At 37.4% G+C, this 23503-nt stretch overlaps 1 protein-coding gene across 1 annotated transcript; it reads right to left on the minus strand.

Moving 5' to 3' along the window:
- Positions 1–8554: 8554 nt before the first annotated feature.
- Positions 8555–17445, minus strand: LOC131530473 (leukocyte immunoglobulin-like receptor subfamily A member 3). Its single transcript, XM_058760754.1, is given in 14 exon segments — positions 8555–9197; positions 9342–9401; positions 9759–9854; positions 9978–10034; positions 10359–10460; positions 12428–12541; positions 12619–12858; positions 13241–13459; positions 13462–13518; positions 15561–15731; positions 15911–16042; positions 16115–16387; positions 16845–16880; positions 17409–17445. Coding segments are annotated over 14 exon segments (1629 nt in total). The 5' UTR covers positions 17440–17445; the 3' UTR covers positions 8555–9156.
- Between the last annotated feature and the right edge of the window lie 6058 nt (positions 17446–23503).

Here is a 23503-nt window from a genome sequence, read left to right on the forward strand (position 1 = left end):
CCGGGACTTTTATGTTGGGAAAAGACGGATAAGGAAATACTCACTTTCTCAGCGCGGGAAAACTGTAAGAGTGAAAGTAAAGGTGCCAAACAAACCAAACGATTTTTATCAACCTATTTTTTTATTTATCATAAGAACGATATTTATTATTATTGTTGTTGTTATGTAGAGGTATTTTTTTTTAATTATTATTTTCATTAACAGAAAGGAAACATACAAAGCAGGCAAATATTTGTTTGAAACATTAGTACAATGTTAAATACTTGATTATTGAACTGTTGCGTAAAATTAATATATAACACTCGCAGTCTTGCTGTAGTGCGGCATATTATCATGGATATTATAATAGTCCTTTCGTCAACAGAATCATATTTCATATTTCACAAAACATTTGCATCACCAGTTGCAGTATCTTTATAATTATTAATGAATAAACAATTAATAATCAATTTTGCCATCAGACCAGTGACGTTAATTATATTTTTAATACTACTGCATATATTGAGTCAAGCAACAGTAAATGTCGCTGACTATAATTAATAAATATTGTGGTGTTTGGACAGTGTGAAGATTTGTTTCTTTAATTATAAAATATAATAACTGTGTGAGGATTTGTTTCTTTAATCAATTTAGAGTTATGAAACAAACAACATAATTCGAAAAAAACGAAAAAACTTAGCTGCTGAAGCAAATTCTCATAAAACACTGCACATGCTAAAATATTGCGTTATACAATATCATCACTCAAATACAGAACTGAATATAAAGTATCACAATCATCTTGTTTGTGGCCCTTGGTTTTTCTTTTCTTCCATTGATTGGTTTCCTTTGTCCTCTGTTGATTTTGCTACTAAAATAAAAATGAAAAACAAATGAGAAAATTAAACATGACTTCCTTATAAAAGGTATAATTTAAGTGAGTTAGACATTGGCACAAATACACCATTTCGGCATTCATACTGTCTTTTTAATAACAAATTTAATGAATCTTTACACATATTATTATAGTAGTAGATCCCTGAATCAGCAGATGTAAGATCGTTGAGTATCAGTGTGAAGTTGCCACTCACACACTGGGCCGGAAATGTTTCAGCTCTGTTCTTGTATGCTTGGTTTTGTTTGGATATTACTCCTCTGTTTTTAAATACGTCATATACATTTAGGCTGTCGTTGTATCTCCAATGTACGGTTATGTTTTCACTTTCAAGCTCATTGACAGTGAAAGAGCAAGGCAAGACAACAGAGCCTCCAACAGCACCCTCAATAGTCAGCTCGAGAGATGCTGAAAGCAAGAAAGAATGTTTAAAAACAGAAAAAAGTACTTTACCTTTGACATTTACCTGTGAGGCTCACCTCTGTTAATCAGCTGCAGGAAAACACAGATGAAGCAGCCACTGTAAAACAAATGAATAACGAATCAATAAATGGATCTCATATGGCATGTACTTAATTCTATTGAATTTGCATTTGTAGTGTATTTTAAGTCTTAAAAGAATATTTAAAAAAGGGTCACAGATGTACTTAAAGAGGTACTTTTGTGACTTTTAATTTTGACTAGCATAGCCTACTAAAGCTGTAAACTAAGGTTTATGAGTTAATATTATTTTAAATGCACTAAGTTGCAACTTCATTAAAAATGTATGATTACAAATATATTTAAATTCATGACATATAAATGTCGATATGAAAGGCATTAAATAATATTTTAGTTTAGCATAAATTCCTACATATGCAAGAATCTGGACACTAGTTTTAATAAAAATGTGTCTTTGCATTATGTATCATTATATCAAATCAAGTGCTGTCGGTTTTTAAGAAATGTAGCAAAAGCAATTTTCATGCAAAACATTATATCAAACAAAATATCTTGTACATGTTCTAGTTCATGTTCATATATTAATGTGAAGTACGCTTGCTTACACAAAGGACACATTTGTGAACTTGAGGAAATCTGACCTCAAAAAACACTGCTAAAACATATTATACATATATAATATGAAATATTCATATTTTTCATTATATATATATATATATATATATATACATACATATATACATTTTATCTAATGGAATTAAGAGATTTTTAAGGCGTTATATTAGCTATAACTGCTAGCTAACGAAAACAAATAACCAATCAAACATCTAAGCAGTCTCAATCCATCTGCGTCCATGTACAGTTTTTGACTCAGAATTCATTAAAGCATACCTGTTTTTCATGGTGCATCAATGTAAATAATATCTTAACATTAAATAAACAATATGAAGCTGAAATTTAAATGTCTGAAATGACAAAATGTCACTTAAGAAGGAAGAGGTGTCCCTGGAAGAGATGTATAGGGACGAAGCATAACTAAAGCGAATCTATGCTCAGAAGTTTTCAGACTTACATTATATTGAAGATTCTTGAGTTTGAGAGAGATGTCGCCTTTCACATCTTCCTTGAGAATTCCTGGATTTAATGAATTGATCAAAGCCTTCCTAAAAATAACATCCTACACATTCTGCATTTGTTGTTTCTACGGTGCTCTGTCGCAGCTCTGTCTGTTTTTCATTTAACTGCTACCAAAATGACATAAAAATGATACGGTTTCCAGTAACATCCTTAAGGCAGCTTGAAAGAAAGAGTAAGAACTTAAAAAATAAATAAATAATAATAGAAACAAGAAATTCCCTGATTTAGTGGCAGTTCTCTCTTTCTCTCACTGTTGTAAATGTTAAGATGAATCACTTGCCTGAAGTGTATTTAAAGTATTATGACGTAGTGGGAGGATCCTGAGCATTCTGGCCGACATAAAACAATAAAAAAATAAGTTATATGGAGTAATTGCATTTTACATTTACATTTACATTTATGCATTTAGCAGAGGCTTTTATCCAAAGCGACTTACAGTGCATTCAGGTTATACATTTTGTTTTTTATCAGTATGTTTTTAGACAGGATAAGCTGTCTATTTGTCTAAATTAATTAGTAAAAATAGTTCTGAACAAAGAATTAGTTGTTGTACCTCAGAGTGGTGTTTTATTTCTGAATAAATTATTGCTTTTGAATTGATTTCAAATGAACGAACTGTTGAAGGAATAGTTATGTGACTTGCTTGTGAATTTCAGCATTTTGATCCTCTCAGCGTCTTGATCCTGAATGAATCAGTTACAGAATCAACACATGAGAGTCAGAATCATACAATAGTGAAGTATATTTAACCCTTGTGCGGTCTTCATTTTGGGTTGTGCACTTATGGTCTTTGGGGTCTCTGGAGACCCCAGGCAACAAAACGTAATTTTGTAGCAAGATAGTTGGGTTTTTTTTAAACCAATGTAATTTTACTCTGTTTATTAATGTTTTACTCCACATTTGTGTAGTTTTTGGAGGATTTATGATATTTTTTAAATTTATATAAATAAATTAAAAAATATATTTTATATAGGTTTTTATACAAAAACAGCTTTTATGTAAATTTCACTTAATAAAAGACCCACATTTCTAACTTTCATTCATGGGGATAACATGGATCATTTGACATGGTTTAGTGTAAAATTTTGTCCATATTTTGAAATTGCAGTTTCAAAAGTAAAATTATCATTTTACCACTAGATGGCTGCAGAGCTCCACTATTTACTATTTGCTATTTGACCAACTGAAAGATATCTTTTCACAAGTTTTTTCAGTTGGATTCATATCTACATATTGTGAAATCACAATTATAACAATAAAAATGATTTTTGTCAAAGTTTTGCATTTTAGAACTGAAAAAAAAATTTTCAATAATGTTACATTATGATTCGAATCAAACCTGAACAAGATGTTACAAAGAGAAAGGTTGGAGTCTTTAGAGTTCATCATTTATTTCAATCATCTGTGTTTCATATAATTTTCAAAGTGTGTGTGTGTGTGTGTGTGGGGCGGGGGGGGTGATTGCGTGTGCGTGCATTGTCGATGTGTCTGTATCACCAATTTATTTTTGTGGTGGCTCTGCATTTCGGATTATTTTATTTGACAAATTATAAAAGAGCAGTTTTTTTTAGTCTCACAAATTTATTCCTCTGTGTTTGTGTGTGTGACTGTATGTGTGTTCACAGCATGATCATTTTGCAATATTGGAAGTGTGACACTTCATTTCTGTCCATGTGTGTTCTGTGTTGTTTCTGATTTTGAGGATGAATTTTGTCCATTTTCTATGCGGGTCTCTTCAAATAAAATAATCCAAAATGCAAAACCACCACAAAAATAAATTGGTGACACTGACACATCGACAATGCGCCACACACACACACACACACACGAATAAATTTGTGAGACCATAAAAACTGCTTTCTTATAATTTGTCAAATAAAATAATCCAAAATGCAGAACCACCACAAAAATAAATTGGTGACACTGACACATCAACAATGCACACGAACGCACACACACACGCACACACACACTTAAAATTATATGAAAACAGATGATTGAAATAAATGATAAACTCTAAAGACTCCAACCTTTCTCTTTGTAACATCTTGTTGAGGTTTGATTCAAATCATAATGTAACATTATTGAAAATTTGATTTTTTCAGTTCTAAAATGCAAAACTTTGACAAAAATCATTTTTATTGTTATAATTGTGATTTCACAATATGTAGATATGAATCCAACTGAAAAAACTTGTGAAAAGATATCTTTCAGTTGGTCAAATAGCAAATAGTAAATAGTGGAGCTCTGCAGCCATCTAGTGGTAAAAATGATAATTTTTTACTTTTGAAACTGTAATTTCCAAAATATGGGCAAACATTTTACACTAAACCATGTGAAATGATCCATGTTATCCCCATGAATGAAAGTTAGAAATGTGGGTCTTTTATGAAGTGAATTTTACATAAAAAGCTGTTTTTTGTATAAAAACCTATATAAAAATGTATTTTAATTTATTTATATAAATTTAAAATATCTCATAAGTCTTCCAAAAACTACAGAAATGTGGAGTAAAAACATTAATAAACAGAGTAAAATTACATTTGTTTTAAAAATATATATATTTTGTTAAAAAATTACATTTTGTTGCCTGGGGTCTCTAGAGTGTAACTTTTTTTTTCACACTAACATAAAATCAAGAAATCATTCCAATTTTATTTTTTATTTGTAGATCTGGAAAGTGTTGACGACCGTACAAAGTCTCATGCCATTTGGAAAAAGAGAACATTTTTTTTAAATTTAGCAAACTTCATTTGCGGGTCAAAAAGACCCTGAAGAACGCACAAGGGTTAAGAGAATCCACGGTGGATTCTTATCCTGACTGGTCTGATGAATGATTTAATCATTTTTGTCATAGGTGAGTTCCTTTCATTTAACACTGTTGCATTTTAAACATACAATACTGCGGCTCCATCTGTAAAAATGTTAGCATGGCGATCAACCTCAGTATGTAGTTATTCTGGAGAAAGCTCAAAATTTCAAGATGTAGACTTACCGCTGTTAAACTTCATGCCACTAGAAGAATGTCAGGAGCTTAGTCAAGCACAGGTACATTTTCCCACATTTTGCATTTTAGATTAAACATAAACACCAAATGATGGTTTCCTGTTGTCTTTCAGTATACAGAGGTGTGAAAAGTTTGGACAAAGTCATGCCAACACAACCTGTGCTTTTCCACAGATTAACTAAATATAAACACACACCTGACGGATAAAGGTTGGGTTTTCTTACATATTTTATATTATGATAATTTCTACTAGCATCTTGTTTAAAATAAATGTATATATAATGAATAACAAATAATGTAGATAATGTGTATATGTTAAAAACCTTCATAAAAACACACATTACATAAAGATCTTTTCATGAGTAAAGTCTTCCACTGGATTGGTCACTTGACAAACAGGAAATCACACCACTGGTTTAACCTTTCGAACAGTCTCTCCCATTGCATTAACACACTTACGGGGAAACTCCTGTTTACTCTGATGCTGAAAGCTGATTTGTTCATGTTCGTGTAACTGCACGAACCAATGGCACTTCATCCCGCCAAAAGGGGGGGAACCGACTGCGATATCAGTCTGCTCTAAGCACCATTTCATCAGAATTTTTCTCCTTTAGCAACGAAGATCATCTCCTTGCTGACTCTGCGAAGAAGAAGAAGAAAGAAGCTAAGCCTGCTCACCGCCGTGAGAAGAAGCCCCAGCAGCGGAAGAAGCCTGACGCCTTCCCCTAAGGCCATCTGGAGCAAATTTCTACAGTGATGTTGTAAATGTTGTGCCGTTGTGCAGATGAGCATGGTAAATGTGTTGCCTGTCTGGGCAGAGCCCACGCAGAGGTTGCACTCACCGGGACGGAATGTTCTCACTACGAGAACATGAGTCTCACCTTTCTTCGCTTGTGGATCACCTTCTTCCACAAAAGGCAGTCCTCCCTGGCCTGCTCTCCCCTTTCCTCTCTCCCCTAGAGGGAAGAAACATCGGAGCAGCGGGGCTAAAACACCGGGCCCGAGTGAACTCACGCCGGCACAGGTCCCGCGTGCTTCACTCTCCCAGCAATGCTTTGACTCGCCTGTGTTCTTCAAAAATGAGGATCAATGCCCATCGCTGGCTGCGAGCGCATTGGTTTCCTTTGGTCTGAGGAGGAAGCTGTCGTGGATAACACCATGTCATTGACTGCTTCAGATGCAGAAGAGAGGGTGTGTTCCGGCAAAGAGCCACACTGTAGAGGATCTCGGCCTGACTTGGCCAGCTCTGGAAGAGCCCTCCTTGACCAGTGATACCTGAAGGGACGCCAGGGGCCCGCCCCGCTCCTTTCGGCAGTTCATGAGGATTTCACCAGGACATTGTGCGCCCCCTATTCGGCACGTTAACCCCTCCACTTCTGCTGTTCTTACCACTGTTGACGGTGCTGAAGAACAAGGTTATAGCAAGCTCAGCTCAGTCGCTGCACATCTGTGCCCTCCATCAGCACTGGGGTTAAAAGTCCATGCAGCGCACCCAACTAAGCCCTGCAGGACAACCTCAGCCCCAGCGAACAGGGCTTATTCAGTGGCTGGCCAGGCTGGGTAGTGCTGCACACGATGGTGGTGCTCCAAGAGTTTCAGGCCAAACTTCTCCGCACCAGACCAGAGTTCTGATGCCTTCAATTTGCTAAATTTGAGATCAGGGACGCTGACAAGGTCACCTTCCTAGACTCGCCAGTCTCTCCCAAGGGACTGTTTGCCCCTATTGTGGATGGTTTTGCGGAGTGGTTTACAGCAGCAAAGAAGCCTTTGCAGGCAATGTGTCACTTCCTGCTGCAGTGGCTGTTTCAATTCACTAGAAAGCTCAACAGCCTGCCAAGCCAGCACCACCTCAGCCCCACCATAAGTCTGAGCATGGGCTTCAGTAGAACCCCTGGATGGCGAAACGCTACCCATTTCCTAGGTGTCAAGGTCCCCACCCCAGAGTAACGTTGGACCCAGAGCCTCAGAAGCTGTCCTGATCCAAACGCCGAGAGGAAGAGGAGAGGGTCAGTTCTCGCTGAGGCTGGAACTCCCTTGATGAAGTCTTGTGCTCGCTCTCCATCCCTCTGCTTAACTCTGAGCGATGGAAGCCATTCAGTGCGCACCCAAGTAAACTACTGCTTTGATAGCAGACACACATACTCAAAAGAGCATTTTCTTCTCCTCATTACCACAAATGTCAGTTCCTCGCCCTGTGCGGCAAACTGCCACTCGAAAAACTCAGACCACTTGCCATCCGGCTTCAGGCTTGGAAAGCAATCCCAGATGTGTCAAGTTGGGTTCTAAAAACCATGGAATGAGGCTACTCGCTTCAGTTCGCTCGCAGGCCACCTAGCTTCAGAGGTATCAATCAGACTTCAGTACTCGACAACAATGCTCATGTTCTCCAGTCCGAAGTGCAAACACTGTTGGCAAAAGTTGCCGTGGAATCGGTTCCTCTAGTGAACAGTGAGTCAAGCTTTTACAGCTGTTACTTCCTCGTTCCCAAGAAAGATGCAGGGCTCAGGTCAATTCTGGATCTCAGGCATCTGAACTGCTCACTCATGAAACGGCCGTTCAAGATGCTGATTTTGAAACAGATCCTCAAGCAAGTATGCCCCGGGGACTGGTTTCTGTCTGTGGATCTGAAAAACGCTTACTTTCATATCCAAATAGCCCCAGACAGTTCAGCAGCTAGTGGCGTCATTCAAAAAAAAAAAACACTGGGTGGATTTTTATCATTAAAGGATGGATGTGTACACACACTTCCAACACAATTTTGAGCTGCTAGTTAAAAAGTTAAACTTTTTAAGCTAACTAGTGCCTTCATCACCAATTTCAACCTAGACCTACTCCAAGTTTTCCAAGTAAAAAAAAAATTGCATAAGGATATTGGCAAGTTCATACTCTTACAAACAATAAAAATTATGGGAGACATTGAAGACATTTATGTGTTTAGATGTGCGTAAAATTCAGTTCTGTTCAATCTGTTCAGAGATATTTATACATATTTGCTCAACCATAAACATCACGTAGCATCACATTTATCATGCCACATACTAGCATTATAGTAATTAGATCGTATTTTATTGTAATAAAGATATAAACAAAAGGTATAAATATTAAAGCAAAACTATAGTTTATAATTATAATTGTGAACAATTATCCCAATTTCTAAGAACAAGCAAACTACAACAGATGTCTAAAACCTTTGACCGGTTTTAAGCAGTTTTCAAATCTAAAGATTAGACTCACATAGAGGTATTTATAGCAATGATATATTTTAGAGCTGAAAATAGCTAGAAAATTCAACATTCACTATATACATTTATAACATGACTTTTTCCAACCTAGAACATTTCCATGATTTTTCCAGACATGGAAATCACAATTTTAAAATTCCCTGATTTTTCCATAAAACCCCTGCTACAAATACATTTAAGATCAAGAAGAACAAAAGAGGAACCAAAACTTTTACAACAGTAAAAAAGGCTTTACAGTCAGCAGTCTTTCTCTCCCACGTAATGATGTGTCATACCTTTAAGAATACAGAACAGAGCTAAAAAGATAATCACTGACATTAAATACTGATAAATCTATTGCCATGAAGTGTTCAGAATCACAAAGATGATAAAGAATTGATGATCTGGTCATTCTCCAGCACTTCTCAGCCTAAACTCATCAGCGTCCTGGGATTGAAAGCTTCTCCTCCAGCCATTTATTTAATCTGAGCATACGTCACATCACTAGATCCAGCAGCTGAAAAATGTGTAAATGAGTTAAAAATGCTAAAATGCACATTTTAATTTTTGAATATTTCATTTTATCCTTAGATTCTTAAGGATGCTTCTAGATGCAGTTTTCAGTGGCTCCTTGTGAATGTGTTTTTACTTTGATTCTCACCTTGATGGGTCTCCAGGTTCAGTTTAGAGTAAACAGTGTCAGAACTTTCACTGCTTTTCCCTAAAAGATGCCAAGAGTTAATATTGTTAATACTATTGTTTACTGTGTGTCTAATATTCATTTTACATTCATACAATCTCTAAAGCTTCTACAGAGAGAATATAATAATTTATTCTAAAACAATTTGACCAAATTACCTCAAAATCAACGTAATGTAATTTGCATGCAGTGAACTTTATGGATCAGACTGATTTCAGAACGAGTGTTTAGGAGAAAGCTGGTGGTGTTTGTTGCTATTTAGTGTTGAGGGAGAAATTAAAATCAAAGGGGCTTTTCCTCCCAGAGGTCTTTAGCTCTGCTGAACACTAGTGTCATGATCATAAAACCATACGAGCATCAACTTTTGTTTCAGTTCACCTTTGTTTTCTTTGTTTTTCTTCTGTTTCTCTGTAGATTTGAGTTCAATCTCAGCATAGGTGACTTCAGTAAGTCCACTTACAATATCTACAGTGACTGAAAAGAGAAAATATCACAGTAAAATGGAAAACAAAGATGAATTTGATCATGTAGAAAATAACTATTGCCTTAGTAAATTATCAACATGACATAATTACCTTCTGTAATATCATTAGTTACCTGTGCTTATGTCTTTATTAATTGTTGCATCAACTGAATCATAAATATGAGCAGTTCCTGTAATAAAGTAATGCATCTTATGAATTTAAGCCCACAGAAAAAAATATTGTTTTCATGTTGACACTGACTTAAAGCTAAACTCAGCAAAATATGTAATATGCTATTAACATTATAAATTACAACTGAAATATTTTGATAATGAAATACAACTGAACTACATCTAACTGAAATATAAATGTCAGTTACACAAATATCATATTACACTTTAGAAGAGGGGAATATATATCTGTCTTGTTAGTTGGAAGTAATTTCTAAGTATCTTCAATCTCAGCTTGTAAAGATGTATTGTTATTTATTTATGATTAACGTGTAAAGACTGACCAGACATGAGTGTTTTATTCCCCGCTTCACTCTGGTTCTGCTCTGATGTCTGACTGCTGTTCTGATGTTGACTGACACGAGAGAGAGACTGAGATCCTCCACCTAGACAAACATAACATGTGCATGAAAATATATTGAGGGAATGAAGGGGTCAAAAAAACAAAACAAAAAAAAAAACTGACCTTAATCTCCTTTATGCATATATAAATGGCTAATTTGGAGTAGTACCTGCCCAGCAGAAAACTACCCAAAAACCCTTCAAAATCAGTCAACATACAAGTTTTAGACCGGCTAAGATCAGATAACCAGCATAGGCTGTTGTAGGTCAACAGGTCACAGCTTTAGGAACAGAGCAGGGTCGTGCAGGGACCTTTGGAGGGTCAGGTGCTCGAAGTATAAAAGGGGCACATGGAACACGGCTTTTAATAGGGCTGTGCTCCTCGCTGATATGTGTATCGAAATTGATGCTTCTATATTGATACAGCAGCAAATGCCATGATGCAGGTTTGAAAAAGAAATTAAAACAGAACAGAAAAGACCATTTTAAGTTTAAATGTTAAAGACATTTTTTGCACCTCTTAATTACTCTGGAATGATAGTATTATTAGTATTGTTGTTGTTGTTGTTGAGTTCACAGGGTATGGTGGTTTTGCTGTTGTAAACACTTTGTTGTTGTAGTAGAAAAAAAATATTCCTGTTTTATTTAAAATAGAATTATATTCTAATCCTGTTCTGAATTTCTTCTCTTTTTTTTTTTTAATGATAATGATTATAAAAACAGGATTGATAAGTATAATTTGGAGGACGAGATCATCAGTATAAGCCTGTTTTACCAGTGTTGCGATAATTATTTTTAAGGCACTCTACGTTTTAAAAAAATAAATACTGTAATAATAATAGTTCAAAGTATGAATAGTTTTTAGTCAGATAACATAAAAGACAAGACACCTTGACGCGCTTTTTAATTAAACAGCAAGAACGAAAGAAAACAAGCACCTTTGTTTATATTGCTGTGTGTAGAACTACCTTAGCTGCATTTGTAATATTTAATATTATTTTTAATAAAATGTAAATTCGTCCCCCGCACTTTATTCAGGTTCGAGCAGTTGTTTTCATAGAGGTTTCTAGATTTAAATCTAGATTTAAATTAAAAGAGACATGACCTGACATTTTATTCGTATCCAAAACGAGGAGATGTGAATATCAGGAGAGCTGAACACTCTTGTGCAGTGCATGTTTCATTCATACTCAAAGCCAGAGGGCGCTCTCGCGCAGAAACTTATGACCTGCAGGAAATCCTTAATATGGACAAATGCACTGCATTCAGCTATCGCTGTAGCTGAGCAGAAACGTTTTTACTGATGAAACGTGAAGACAATAAACACACGATTGCGAAAATATATGGTTTGTGTGTTTTTCCAGGTAATAAATAAATAAACTATATGAAAAATGCAGTACAGATTGACATATCATTTAGTATAGAAAAACTATATAATATATTTCCTGAATTATTCTGTGATAAAAATGGGAAAAGGGTGTTCGTAGTAGCCTTTATAAACCAATCATAAAATTGTCATTAGGAAAACATTGAACAAAAATATTGTAGCCCTTTGCTTCAGCTAACCTTGCTTCCACAGTCTACACCCAGCAATATAAACAACAGCTGTGCATGATCTCATAAAATAATAATATTTCAATAATATAAGTTTTTTACAAGCAAACCGCTCCGCTGTGAACTCCGCTTACCGGCAGCCGAGGACGTTATTGAAGGTATCCTGGTAGTGGCCTAAATTACTAAAGGTGTCTGAATGTGAGAAATCGTCCCGGAGGAGATCGTCAGGTGAAAGGCTAAATTATTATTAAGTAATTTTACTAATAGTTAGATTGGGCAGGCCTTCACAAAGGGTGTTTAATTACCAAAAATAAAAAATAATTGCCTTGACAAAAGGCAATTTGGGCATCAAGGGGAAAAGGGGCAGGTGCTCAAGCACCCACCGCTTCCCCTCTGCACGTGCCTGGAACAGAGTCTGCAAAAGTGTCTTTGAATTTTAATATGGCAGAAGATGAACCTTTGTTGTTTCTGTAGCGCCACAGCAGGACCAAGAAGACAATGATCAAAAATATGACGATCAGTCCAGCAGTCACTCCAACTATCACAGGATCGAGACCAAGGCCATCAGAAGCTGAGATGAATGCATTTTACAGTCATATTAGTGCTGTATAATATACAGAAGCATTTCAATAGTGTTTATAGTCTCACCTGTGACTGAGATCCAGCTCTTGGGTGACTCTCTCTCTCGGTGTTTGCAGGAGTAGAAACCCTCGTGTGACTTTGAGACAGTAGAGATGATCATCTCTGTAGTTTGATTCTGGATGAGTGACCCATCTTTATAGAAATCAGCTCTGAGGTTTGGTGGAGTTGTGTGTCGATCTAAACAGCGTAGAGTCAGAGTTTCTCCTTCAGTCACAGGATGAACAGGACTCTCCAGAATCACATCAACTACAGAAACAGAGCAAACATCAACTGACAAATAGTATGATTATAGTAAGAATGAATCAGCAATGTGGTGACAACAACAACAACAACAACAATAATAAATAATAATAATAATTATTATTATTATAATAATACATTTTCTGCGAGGGGCGGCACGATTCTGGATAAATAATAATAATTTTTAATTTTTTTAATAAATGTTTTTTTTTTCTTTTTTTATGACAGAAGTCAAAGGTTGAGCAATGGTTTAATAGTCTAACAGATTGTCATTTAGGAATAAGATTGTGTGGATGACTGAATTGAGATCACAATCTGACTATTTAAATCTGAAACATGAAGAAATTAGGGTTTTGTGAAATTAATAAATACAGAAACACAGACTCACGGTGTACAGTGATATTAACAGGATGATAGTTCTCTCCAGATTCAGACTCACACCAGTACACTCCAGTGTCATGTGTGATGGTGTCTCTGATTGTACATGTAGATCCTGTTTGTGATCCTCGACGTAATGATGAACAATCTTCCAGCCGCCGGCTGTCTGTGTATCTTCTCACTGTCCATCCAGTAGAGTTACTCTGGTCCTCACAGCTCAGAGAGAGTCAGATGTGAAGTGTTGAGTTCTGTTGGGTCTGACGATCAGAGAGACTGGAGGAGAAACACCTGAGAAGACAATTACAGCTACAGTTTAGAAATCAATCAAGACAGTTTTATTGATATAACACTTTACTCAACTTACATTGTTTCAAAGCAGATTTTCAGAAAAATATTCAAGTTCTAATATCTGAAAATCCATCACTGTCCACAATCCATAAGTCATCACTGATTATTTCTATTTAAAATTTCATAAACAAAAGTATACCTTAAAATATTTGTTATTATGCCATCAGCAAGCAAACAAACTGACAACCAACAAAAAACATATTTATTAAATAGGTCAGATTATAAACTTTAGATTATTCTCCCTGAAATCCAGTTGTGTTAAGTTATATTTTAGTTTTTCTTGACAATTTTCATCCATTAGAATTGAACATTTTCGCAGCTAACCCAGGAATCAAGGTTTTTCTGGTTAGTTTGGTGTATTTAGACAGACCGAGTCACAGTAGAGATGATTAAGGCAGATCTGGATGGCTCTTGTAAAGAACTGAAACAAATTTCAGACCGTATCTGGAAAGAGTACGGAAACAGGGAACAGTGGACCAATGGAAACAGGGACTGATCTTCAAGATCCCAAAGAAAGGAAACCTACAAGACTGCGGGAATTGGAGAGGGGTGACCCTCTTACCGATAGCCAGCAAAGTGCTTGGGAAGATTTTGATCAGAAGAATTCAGGATTGGGCTGATGGATGCCTCCAGAAAAAGCAAGCTGGATTTCGGGCAGGAAGGAGCACTGTTGATCAGATCTTCATCCCGGAACAAGCCAACGAGTGGAACATCATATTGTACGTTCACTTTGTGGACTTTGAAAAGGCATTTGATTCCATTGACAGATGAAGCCTGTGGATGATTATGAAGAAATATGGCATACCAAGCAAACTGATCGCTAGAGTCAAAGCACTATACGAAGACTTTCAGTGCGCAGTGATAGACGAAGGAGAGAAAACTGAATGGTGTCCAGTGATCACCGGAGTCAAGCAAGGCTGTTGCACGTCATGAGGCAGACAGCGGAGAACAAGACGACAGGCATAAGATGAAACTTCACCACAGCACTTGAGGACCTAGACTTCACCGATGACATAGCCCTACTATCACCGACATTCAACCAGCTGCAGATGAAGACCACAAGATTGGAAGAAAATGCAGGAAGGGTAGGACTCAAACTGAACGTCCAGAAGTGCAAGCTGATGAAGTTGAACAGTAAGGAGGAAGATGCACTGCGAGTAAGGCAGAATGATGTGGAGGAGGTGGAGCGCTTCACATACCTAGGTGCAAACGTGACCCATGACGGAGGTGGCACAGTTGACATACAGAGGAGAATAGCTCTGGCCAGTGCAGCTTTTCACAAACTGGCCAAAGTATTTTATGCCAGAGACATTGGCAGGAAGACCAAGGTGACATTGTTCAAGACCTTGGTATTATCTACACTACTGTACGGGTGTGAAACTTGGAAGCTGACTAAAGGGGAGGAGAAAAAACTGGATACCTTCCAGAATAAGTGCCTCAGAAGAATCCTCAGGATTCGCTGGCAACAACATGTCACCAACGAGAGGGTGCTGGAATTGGCTGAGACTGAGAGAGTGTGAGATGAAGTGAGGAGGAGAAGATGGACCTGGATCGGACATGTTCTGAGGAAACATCCAACTAGTGACTGTGCTATTGCCTTGGGTTGGAGGCCAGAAGGAAGGAGAAGAAAAGGACGGCCAAAAACAACATGGCATAGAACTGCTGAAAAGGAAAGAGATGGAGAGGGGTGTCCTTCGTGGGAAAGAGCCAGACAAGCAGCCAAAGACAGGAAGCAGTGGAAAGAAAATGTCCAGGCCTTATGCGCCTCCTGACGCGGAGAGGATTAAGGTTACGGTAAGGTTGGTCTATTTAGGCCCTGCTTGTGATGAACTACACCTGACAGCAGAAGCATATTTCTCCATTCACACCATTAAAAAGTAGCTGTATATTATGACAGGATAAAATTTCAAGACACATCAAGCTCTAAAAAGATCAAAGAAAATTTCAGAGTATCTCATCCATTCTGTTCAGTCTGAACTCACCAGTGACACATATTAACTGTGTGTTGCTGTACTGTGTTTTATAGGCTGGTTCTCCTCTCTTTGCTCTGCACACATAAACTCCTGTGTGATTTAGAGCAGCAGAACTGACAGTGTAGTTTCCTCCAGCTCCTCTGCTGCTGTCTGAGAGCAGCTCATAACAACTGCTGTAGTCTGTATAAAGTGAAAAAGTGCAGTTACCTCAAGAAATGAGAAGACATTTTTACATGAGTCTTATAAATGACCTTTATTGATATAATCAGAGTATTCAGATTGATTAAATATTATTAATCTATATAATATTTTTATGAAACCAGTTTATTCAGATGTTACTGAAGCACATTATATCTTACCTGATGAACCAGTATCAGTGAACCAGCTGAATGTCCAGCCTGTAGAGGAGCCGTTAACCTCACAGATCAGAGTCACTGGATCTCCTTCAGTCAACCACGTCTGTGGAGAAACACTTAAAACTGCTCTGGGATCTGAAGCTGAGAAATCACTCATTAATAACATGATAAACTTGTGTGTGTGTGTGAAGAGATGATCAAACTCACCTGATACTGTCAGTGTAACTTCATCACTGCTGCGTGATGTTCGTGATCCTTCTCTCTCTGCTCCATAACAGAAGTATTTACCTGCGTCAGACTCAGTAACAGAACTGAATGTGTGTTCCTGTAGTTCACTGAAAACATTGCCTGAACTGTCTTTATACCAGCTGTACTGCCAGCTAGAGACTCCTTCAGCATATATGTCACATCTGAGAGTGACTGTCTCTCCTCTGAATACATGTTGATCAGGTTTGATGGTTACTGTGGGTTTTGGTGTTTCTGTACAATGACAACAATTCACAATAAAAATAATGTGCTGCTTTTACTGCATGAACACAGTTACTTGACTGTAAAACACACGCTAAATCAGACGAGACTGAAGTGTTGTTCTCTATAGCTGTTATAGTCATTTATAAAAGATCTGTCAATATACAATCATTGGGAATTTAGAAACATGAGTTTTTCAATAAGTTTACCAACAGAAGATCTCTCACTGTTTCGATTTTGATTTCACAGAGAATGTAAGACATATATATTTCTGCTGTTTTTGAGAGACTGATATATGTTGTGTTTCTTGTCACACCTCAGAATTGTCACATGAATAATTCAACTTGTTAAAAGGGTGCATTTATAATCAGTAAAATGTAAGTAATTTCTCAACTCTCAGTTGGTTTGTAACAGTTACTGTAGAATCACTCATATGTGATGAAAATATATGAATCAAATTGAGACTCACCTTCAGTATGTTGAGAGTAGATGTTTGAAATCAGCACTAAAACACAAAGAGAAACTCATAACTTATAAAGATGAACAAATATTAAGATATTGTGTAGGGACTGTATATGTGTCTAGATAAACATGAAAACATCTGACTGGTATTTTATAGATTTGGTCACAGCAGAGAACTGTTTTGGGAACTTGAAGGAAACAGTCTGATCACGAGCAGAAGAATAAAGACAAACTCTTACTAACTGTGTACTAGTGAATATTACGACAACAGCGACAATAACTGCAAAACAAACCAACAGAACTGATTCAACAGCATTACACATCACAAAACTGACTAACTGAACAAACACTGATCTACAACACAACAGAGTGCATTTCTCTTTCACAAACAGCACTAACTGCACACTTCCTCTCAAACTCATCCTTCACTCAGATATCATGGACTAGAGCTGGGTCTGAAACTCTGAGAGCAGTAAGAAAATACATAAATCTAGAAACACTAAAACACTTGATCATTTATATAATATAATAGCAATTCCACTGAAATACATTTAGAGAAAATAATACTCACAGAACACAAGAGGAAGTTGACTGAGCTCCATACTGACTGAATGATGACAGACAGTTAAAGACTCAAGACTTCCTGAAACTTGTGGTCAGATCTTTAGAAACATAGTGACAGATTAAAGACACACAAATGTACCTCATGTGTTACAGTATGGAAGCATGTGTGTAGAAAATTCAATTTGCAATGTAATATGCAAAATGGCAATTTATTTCTGTATTTAAATTTACATTTTCACATACATATGTGCAACATTTAGTGTAAAATGAAAATTCAATTATATAATTTAAATTTGTCATTTTCTACACTAGTTTTAATCTGCATATTAAAAACATATTTTAAAGCTTTATAAGTTGCAAAATGAAAATGTATTACCCAAATTGATTAGATATGTTTAACATGTCCAAGCAAAAACTGTAGCAAAATTATCATTTAAATGCCGTTTTTCCTAAATGCATTTAGACTTAGGAGTAGGACACTTGGGTTTCCATTTTCATTGTGAGATGAAATTATGTGCAATCATGATGATTTAAATGTCTTTTATTTTTCTTAAATGCATTGACACTTACATATATGACGTTTCAATTGTATTTTCACTAAATACCCCGCGATGAATATAGTTTTAAAGTCTGTGTAAACTAAATTCTGAGAATTGTTTCTAAACACATTACAAATGTTAGAAATGTATTGCTGAAACACATTACAAAGACTCTGAACTATGTGGTACTGAATTGTGTTTTTCACCAATTCTGTGTTCAGGATTTATTGGGTGGGGCTAAAACAGTGGCTCGATGACGCAATGGAGCCACCGAGCCTGGCCCCCGCCCCTAGCACTATAATAACTATTGCTGCGTCCCAATTCGCATACTATCCATACTAAATAGTATTCGAAAATAGAAATAGTATGTCCCAAATCATATTATGTTTAAAAAAGTATGCCAAAGATTCCTGGATGGTCTACTACTTCTGGTTAGAATTCGAAGTGCAGATGGATGCGCACTCTAACGGCTAATATTGCCCACAACACATTGCGCTGTGGACGAGGATTCGATCAGAACTACAAACACGCATAAAAAGTGATTAAACAACTACAAACATGGTGGATATGTGCGACCGACGGACAGGTAGAGAAAGGGAGTGATAAATAATCAATATCTAACCTGATGAAAAAATATTTATTTCATGTTATCCACGTTATATTTCATCTGCAGCAACACTGTGAACTTTTATAATGATACGTTTGGTCATTAACTTTGAAATGCATCATTATGCAACACATGAGCAGAGTTCTCGGCATAAAAGACCCACGATGTGCTTCTTTATTTCTCTCCAATACGGAAGGAAATCAAATTAAACGAAATGTGGATGATGTTAACTGTGACAAGATGATTGACAGGGCAGTTTAAACAGTTACAGGATGCACGTAACTAAGCAACAGAGCGTCCGTTAAAGATGCAGCTACGACGAAGTAGTATGTCCCAAAGCCTGCCTACTATTCTGCTACATACTCAAAGTACGTACTTTTTCTTCACAAAAAGAGTACATACTTTTAGGGCATAGTATAAGTAGGCGGATTGGGACGCAGCAATATGTTGAGAGGTCAAGTTCTTAGTTTGTCTTTTTGAATGTCTGTGATGTTAGATATACAGATTCTAGGCAGGGACGGTTCTAGGGTGAATGGAGACCCGGGTCACTGCAGCGCTGACTCGCGTTGAGTGCGTTTGCCGCGCGTCTACAATTAAATAACGAACTTGCATGTATGGCTGTATATCCAATTAATTAGAGGTAGCATCAGTAGCATCCATTCAAGTTGTAGCGGTATTTGACAGTTGAGACCCAGATAGCAAGCACACTCAGGCTGATTCTGGCTGAAATGCGGCACTGTCGCCTCAGTCTCAACGTCGGTGAGAAGATAATGGGCCAGAGCCGCGCCGACTCTACAAAAACACTTCTGGCTGACAGACGGCTTTTTCTCTCTGGGCAGATCTCGGCTGAAAGACCGCAGTAAAGATAGTTTGCGGTTCGATATTCAGATTTATTTTTGCTATAAATACGCAGTGCGCTGTCATAGTCATAGACATGCAAATAATACTGTATGACATTCTCCATGATTTGTGAATTCATATGACAGTGTCCTCTGGGCCGAAATCGAGGTTTACGTCTACTGCCAATAAACACGCAGACGAATAAAACATTTTTGTTTTAGCTATCGTTTAACTTTCACAATCACATTTTATCTCGTGGCAGTGTTTCTCTTTGCTCTGGCCCCTTTCCTTGTATAACAATGTTATATGGCACTATTGAATAATGGGCCATAATGCTAAAAATATATAGGGTGAATTCGGGACATTTTTTGCAATTTTGACTTCTGCGATTTGTTTCGATATCTATCTAACACATTAGATCAACACATTAGACTTTTCTGAAATCCCTAAGATGTTTTCTAACCACACCAGAATAAATAATGTATATATTATGCCCAGAGGAGACATGCCACACCTATTAAGTGTTTTTGTGCCCCCCAAAACAATTCTGCCTGAATTTGATAATCTGGGACAGGTCACTTTATAATCTGGGACATATGTATTAGGCCTAAAAAAAGCCTATATTTGCCATACTTTATGCATGCCAAACACAATATCACCAATAGCTCCCTTCATTCTACTCTCATTTAGCTTCTTCGTATTTCTCTTATTTCCTCTCTCTCTCTCTCTCTCTCTCTCTTCCTCGCTCTTTCTGTTGCCATCTCTTTTCCTGACGCTGTGGTGCCATTGCATTTTGTAATACATTTCATTGAGTTAATTAAAGGCCATGGATATTTTCATATTTTAGCTGATTTAATGACTGTGTGTGTGTGTGTGTGTGTGTGTGTGTGTGTGTGTGTGTGTGGGTAGGTGGGTGTGTGGGTGTGTGGGTGTGTGGGTGGGGGGTGCGTGCGTTTGTGAACAGAACATTGTGAACTGGCCTGGGCGCAGATCCCCCTCCTGCTCAGTGATTTGACCCGTTGGATATACTAAACTAACTGGGAATTTGGGAAATGAAATTAACGGTTTACTTCATCCTGATACCTTTGCTTGCTATTGGAATATGTTTCCCAGATTCCGTCTCTGGAGCATCTCTCTAGCTGCTACCTACTGTAAACTTGTGCTAATGTTATAACCTCCAGAATTAACACCCATTTCTCATTATGGCATATATTAGCCCTTGTCTTTAGATTTATAAAGTCCCTAAATGCATATTTCCCCATTTGAAGACTGTCCCAGATTACCCAAAGCATGCTGTCCCACATTCTCAATCATATTTGATGATGTGGGACAACAAAAAAATGTTTGAAAGAAAAAAAACTAAAACACATTAATTATATTAATTATATTCTGTTTACACAAAGAGATAATAATGGAGTAAAAACAATTCTTAACACTCCTGTAAACCCTAAATATTTGACTACAATCCCAGTTCAACAGAAACATTGATACTACACATGTCTTCAGTTACATGTATTCAGTGAGTATATTCCTCTTTCTGTTACTTAGAATGGTTCCGAAAATTCTGCATTTTGTGGAGCATGTGGTCCCCCTCTACAGTCCCTCAGAATTTAAAGGTCATTTCAGGCTTTCCAAGGAACAGGTGGAAGTGTGTACTACACAATATAAAGCCATTTAACTTTTAAAATTATTAGCAAGTTGTCTCAATAACCTATTTCTTAACTTGCAGGATGTCATTACCACCCTCGGTCCTTATTACATGAATGTACAACAGACCAAACTGCCACTCACAAACAGTGTTCTTGCCTGCCTTTGGACATTGGCCAATCAGGAGTCATATCGAGGCGTGGCAGATAGATTCAATACATCAAAATCCACAATTTCCAAACATCTCCATGACTTTTGTTCACTTGTTAATACACACATGGCCCACAAAATTTCCTGGCCCAGAGGCCAAAAGCTGCAGACATCTAAGCTAGAGTTTGACGCAGCAGGCTTCCCCAACACTGTATGTGCAGTGGATGGGTGTCACATTCCTATAATGAGACCCCATTGTGACAATCCCCTAGCCTACTTGAATAGGAAACAGTTCTATTCAGTAAATTTAACTGGGTTTTGTGACAGTCAGCGGCGCTTTTGTCACATCAGTGTGAGTCACCCTGGGAGTTGGCATGATGCTAGCAGAGGTTGGACGTGTTCTTGAAGAAGATCCTCATTCCCTTGTTCCACAGGGAATGCATATTATTGGGGATTCAGCCTACCCTCTGTTGCCTCAACTTATGAGGCCTTATAGAGACAACGGCCATTTAACAGCTAGGCAACGGCGCTTTAACAGGAAGCTCAGTGCTGCTCGTGTGGTCATTGAGCATGCATTTGGCATTCTAAAATCCAAAAAGCATTTCAGATATCACTTCAGCAGTCTCAGCATGTTGCATTTTACATAATCTTTGTTTAGAGCCGGGTGACCAAGTTTTTGTAGTAGATGATAGTGATGACGATGAACCACCTCCCCAGCAACCCCACAACACTACTGCAAGCAATTATAGAGACATCATTTGTGACCAGATCTAACACACCAAAAACTGAGAAATTAGCCTTTACATGAACTGAAACTTAGTAAAGCATTTTTTGTATGCTTAAATGTTTGAATTTACTTTAATCAAAAATATAATTGTTCCAACATATCAACTTTGATTACTAGAAAACTAAAATTTCAGTTAAAAATCTATTTGAAATTGATGACTTGGACTAAATAATGAAGCAAGCAAAGAAAATCAGCCAATAAGAGCCCTGAATGGATGGGAATTCCTTCAATACGGTTTACCTCAAAACAACTGGATGATCAAATGCCCAGGGAACAATTTTGTAAATTCTAGTCAAGGGTGGCAACTTTGAAGATGCTACAATATAACAATTTTATCTTGGATGCTTTTAGTCATAACAAAAGTCCCACAGTTAAAATTGTGGAAGGAATAGATTTGCAATAGACACTTTAGAGAAAGTCAAAATACAAAGTTTATTTCTTTAAGACATTTTATTGAGGTTGGTTTTGTAGCAAGTTTATAATTTGCTCTTGTTGTTTGCTTATTTTTTTTAGCTCTTCCACGATTGTTCCCATGCTGGTCAACAGCTTCCTTTCAAAAGAGCACCTACGCCTCTCCTTTAGTCGCCGCCATCTCTCAAAGTCAGGCCTCACCAGGGACTCGAGCACAGTAGTCCTTCTTTCTGCATGCACTTCATATGCCTCCAGAAACTGAGAGGATTGTGTTTGTCTCTGCATGTTGGTGAGATTGGTTGGGTTTCGGATTGCTGAGGTTCCAGGCTGTTCATCCACAGCAGCACCTGCTGGCCGGTCTTGAGGGTGAAGAGATGAAGCTGTTGGATTAGTTTTGGATGAGTCATCACAAAACAAAGGTGTAGAGTAAATTGTGCCAGGTGGTGCAGTTCCAATCCCTGATGACCCAAATAACTCATCCATTTGCTATAGGGAAAAAAGGCATGTCAGTGTACAGTGAAAATGTCCCATGTCATGTAAAACAACTCCATCGTACACTTACTGTATAGTACTCCCAGGCATTCTTCCCCTCCCCAGTTGCACGGCGTCCGTCCTTTACTCTTTTGTAAGTTGTTAACATGTTTGCTAACTTTTTTCTAATTTTTTCTGTTGACAGGTTGTACCCCTTCTGTGAGAATGCCCTCTGTAGTTTTCAATAGAAAGCTGGTTTGTTTCTGAAGTACAGTTGCTGATGAGTTCTTGTAAGGTCCAGTAGTAATAATGTTATTTTGTGATCTATTTCTGTGGGAAGAGAGGGCATAAATATAAATGCCACAAAAAAGAAAACAAAACGCCATTTAACACAGCATATCTTCCTTACACCCTTGGAGGCAGTACCTTGTTGTGATTCATGACTGTCTGACTGGATGGAGGTGGATGACGTTTGAATGGCTTGTGAAGGGTTTCCACTCGCTGCACTTGGTTGCGGAGTGGCAGACACTGGGGCATTGGCACTGGGGGTAAGTGGAACAGGCACCCTGGTGGTAGTTAGATGGCACTGGCTGGTTGATGGTGGTGGCTGTTTCACAACACAGAGATTTAAGGGTACAGGGGACCCAGTG

Source organism: Onychostoma macrolepis, chromosome 22 (assembly GCF_012432095.1).
Source record: "Onychostoma macrolepis isolate SWU-2019 chromosome 22, ASM1243209v1, whole genome shotgun sequence".
NCBI lineage: Eukaryota > Metazoa > Chordata > Actinopteri > Cypriniformes > Cyprinidae > Onychostoma > Onychostoma macrolepis.